Source organism: Dermacentor andersoni, chromosome 1 (assembly GCF_023375885.2).
Source record: "Dermacentor andersoni chromosome 1, qqDerAnde1_hic_scaffold, whole genome shotgun sequence".
NCBI lineage: Eukaryota > Metazoa > Arthropoda > Arachnida > Ixodida > Ixodidae > Dermacentor > Dermacentor andersoni.
In genome coordinates this window covers 90,089,232-90,093,243 of record NC_092814.1, presented here as the reverse complement: position 1 = coordinate 90,093,243, position 4,012 = coordinate 90,089,232, and the positions used below count along the sequence as shown (strand labels likewise).

Sequence of the window (4,012 nt, the reverse complement as noted above, 5' to 3'; positions counted from 1 at the left end):
GTATTCAGAAACCTGGATTGGGAAGAACTGGGGATAATAGTTAATGGTGAATACCTTAGTAATTTGCGATTTGCTGATGATATTGCCTTGCTTAGTAACTCAGGGGACCAATTGCAATGCATGCTCACTGACCTGGAGAGGCAAAGCAGAAGGGTGGGTCTAAAAATTAATCTGCAGAAAACTAATGTTTAACAGTCCCGGAAGGAAACAGCAGTTTACGATACGTAGCGAGGCACTGGAAGTGGTAAGGGAATACATCTACTTAGGGCAGGTAGTGACCGCGGATCCGGATCATGAGACTGAAATAATCAGAATAAGAATGGGCTGGGGTGCGTTTGGCAGGCATTCTCAGATCACGAACAGCAGGGTGCCATTATCCCTCAAGACAAAAGTGTATAACAGCTGTGTCTTACCACTACTCACGTACGGTGCAGAAACCTGGAGGCTTACGAAAAGGGTTCTACTTAAATTGAGGACGACGCAACGAGCTATGGAAAGAAGAATGATGGATGTAACGTTAATGGATAAGAAAAGAGTAGATTGGGTGAGGGAACAAACGCGAGTTAATGTTATCTTAGTTGAAATCAAGAAAAACACATGTAATGAGGAGGGAAGATAACTGATGGTCATTAAGGGTTACGGACTGGATTCCAAAGGAAGGGAAGCGTAGCGTAGCAGGTGGCGGCAGAAAGTTAGGTGGGCAGATGAGATTAAGAAGTTTGCAGGGACAACATGGCCAGAATTAGCACAAGACCGGGGTAGTTGGAGAAGTATGGGAGAGGCCTTTGCCCTGCAGTGGGCGTAACCAGGCTGATGATGGTGATGGATGGTGCCATCTTAAGAATTCGTTCCAAGTCGATACGCATTGGGAACTTCACAGGTTGAATTTGTAAATTACAATATGTGTCATAAAATTAGTTCAAACTTAATTAGTGATTTTTGTTAATTGGTCAATTATGCCCGATTATGTAATCTCCGCCTCTTCGTGTAAACCAGTTCACGAGCTAGAACTGTGCGATCTGCTACAGGCAGCTTTTAAAACAATTTTGAAAGTGTTCGCTGAAACACCCGGTATAGACACACTTAAGCACTCCCAGCCTCACCATGCGTAAGGACGGAAGGCATAGAGCCTTACAAATATAGTTTCGTAATCTCTCACGAAATCAATACACCTTGTCGAACTTTTCCTCACTCTTTTCGAAGCAAATCTGGATCTCCTCAAGATTGGCGGCACCTGCTGCTTATTCTGCTGATACTGTCCTGCCCATTAGCTCACTAGCAGAACAGCACTCTTATAACGAATCAGCTTATACGTAGCCTCATCTGTAATATCATTACAAGGAGGTGCCCATTGCCGGCTCTGTTCTCTACAAAATAATTCAAACAAACAACTAATTGTACCTAAATTTTCTTACTGCATGCAATAAATCTGCGCGTTAAAGCGCATGATTATTTATAAAGTCACGTTTTCTATGCTTTCTTTCCAGAGGTTCAGAGCGTCTGCTCGGTCCGCTGATTCCCAAGTTAGGTGGGCCAGTTCTGGGAAATGTGCAATAGTGAACTGGTCTGACCCGGTCGTGCTGCACGAAAATCGGGCCCGTTCCGGAGACAGCGTAATCCCCGACCACGTCGATCACGTGGGTAATGTGGTGGGGGCTTCCCCATCTCGCTGCTTTACCGGACAGGCACATAATCTCTGTGCTGCGAAAAACGTTGAAGAACATGAACGCATTTATAGCGCGTAATAAACTGCTTTACAGAAGCTTGGCTTCACATAGACTCCGTAACAACTCCAAGAAAGTCACTACACTCGTTCAGAGAACAGGTGGAGGCGATCCACGACATCGAAACTTCTCCCCCCTCGGGCATGCCCCACGTCTTCGTGGAGATCATCCCGACGCGCTCGCCAGATCCCAGCCTATTCGTCCTCACCGTATATGTCAAACGGTAAGAAGACCCGAAACTCGATGCGCTTTTTCGCTCGGCCCTCAAAGTGAGCCGCGACTGCCCCCTGTTTATAGTTGGGGACATTAACCCCGGTCATACTCTGTGAGGATATCTGGGCGACACCCGCAAGCGTAGACATCTGGCAGAAGCCGCGCAAGAGTAGGGCTTCACGCTAATCAACGATACCACCACCCACGCCAGAATCGGCAGCCAAGGTCAGGTAGACACTAACCTGAATCTGACGTTCGTCGTCCGCTTGAACGACTACGCCTGGACGAACACCGTTAAACTCTGGGAAGCGACCACTGCATCCTTAACACGGAAACCTGTGCACGCGGCAAGTGTTGTCGCAAGCATCGCTTATCGGTTACAAACTGGGACAAATTCCGGGAGTCTCGAAGAACGCGAGCCAGCGAGGGATCCATTGACAATATCTCATCCTGGACAAGCCGACTCCTGGGAGACGGGGAGGAGCATACGGAACTTTTTCACCCGCCCCGGAAACCTCCAACGTCGACAGCAGGCTGCTCCACTTGTGGCAGGCAAAATCGAACATGCACCGGCGCTGGCAACAGCAGGGGAAAGACAACCAAGCCCTCAAGGAAAGAATCACCCGACTCGACGTAGCGATCTCCGATCTCACGATCGAGGTCACCCGGCAGCAATGGTACCAGATATATGATCGCATAAGGGGGCGCTTCGGCCCAGCCCGGACGTGGCACCTCCTACGCCTTCTTCTAGACCCGGACACCGCCAGGGCCGAAGGCAGAAGAGACATGGCCAAAATTATCCACCGGCACGGTCACGACATAGGGGCGTTCCTGGCCAACATGTGGGAAAAGTACGTCGGCCCACAACTCAAGACACCGCTACCGGTGGCCTACCGCGGCCGGCCGCGTGCGCGCCTAGACGCAGCCTTTACGTTCGCTGAGGTGTGGCGCGCCGCCTTCAAGCCACGGACGTACCCGGCCCCGGGACCGGACCGGGTGACCAACAAGATCCTTCGCAATCTTGACGACGCCGCAGAGGAGCAGCTCACCATGTGCATGAAATAATGCTGGAAGACGGGCGCCATCCCGAAAGAGCGGAAGACGTCCACGATCGTCTTGATACGCAAACCAGGGCAAACCACTAAATTCGGACAACCTCACGCCGATTTCACTCACACCATGCGTCGGCAAACTGATGGAGCACGTAGTCCTGGACCATTTCATTGAACACGTAGAGGACGGGGACGAGTTCATTCACTCCATGTTTGGTTTCAGGCGACACCTGTCCACCCAAGACGCACTCCTTCAGTTAAAGAGGCAGATGATGCAACCCGAAAGTCCGGTGGACGCTCGCCGATTCCGGTGCCTCCTGATCCTCGACGTGAAGAAGGCCTTCGACAATGTCGGTCAGGAAGCGGTGCTCGAGGGCCTGAGCCAAATGGGGGTCGGAAACCGAGCATACCAACACGTCCGAAACTTTCTCACCGACCCGAAGTGCCGGATCAACGTCGGCGAACACGAAAGTGACATAGAGCTGGGAAGCCGAGGCACGCCGCAGTGATCAGTCATCTTCCCTTTCCTCTTTAGCCCGGCAATGAGCGGGCTCGCGGACCTGTTGTGCGCTATTCCTGGGCTTCCCCACAGCATCTACGCTGACAACGTGACGTTGTGGGAAGCGGTGGATGATCCACGAACTCTTCAAGAAGTCATGCAACGGGGCATCGACGTCGAACAAGCCTATGCGGAGTCGAGGGGCCTGACGTGCTCACCGCAAAAATCGAAACACCTCCAGATCATGCCCGGCAGCAGTAGCTGTCCCGGGGGAATACCACGGGGGAAGTAGATGACTTATCATCCCGGAGCGCACTAGTATAAAGATGCTGGAGATAGACTTTCAGAACACGCTGCGCTGCGGCCTCATGTTACAGAAACTCCAGAGGGCGGCCAACTACACACTACAGCTAATTCGCCGGGCGGCTAATCGGCACGACGGCATGGGCGAAGGTGACCTGCTTGGACTTGTCCAGGCATACGTAACGAGCTTATACTCCACACCCTATGTGAAACTCGCAGCC

At 51.6% G+C, this 4,012-nt stretch overlaps 1 protein-coding gene across 1 annotated transcript; it reads left to right on the top strand.

Moving 5' to 3' along the window:
- The first annotated feature begins 3,132 nt into the window (after window positions 1-3,132).
- On the top strand, window positions 3,133-3,498 carry LOC126543269 (uncharacterized). The gene has a single exon (XM_050190399.1). It carries the CDS (start codon window positions 3,133-3,135, stop codon window positions 3,496-3,498), a length of 366 nt encoding a protein of 121 aa, XP_050046356.1.
- The last annotated feature ends 514 nt before the right edge of the window (window positions 3,499-4,012 follow it).

Excerpts from the sequence above, each read along its gene's own strand:
- LOC126543269 (XM_050190399.1), top strand. The coding sequence starts at position 3,133 with ATGGAGCACGTAGTCCTGGACCATTTCATTGAACACGTAGAGGACGGG.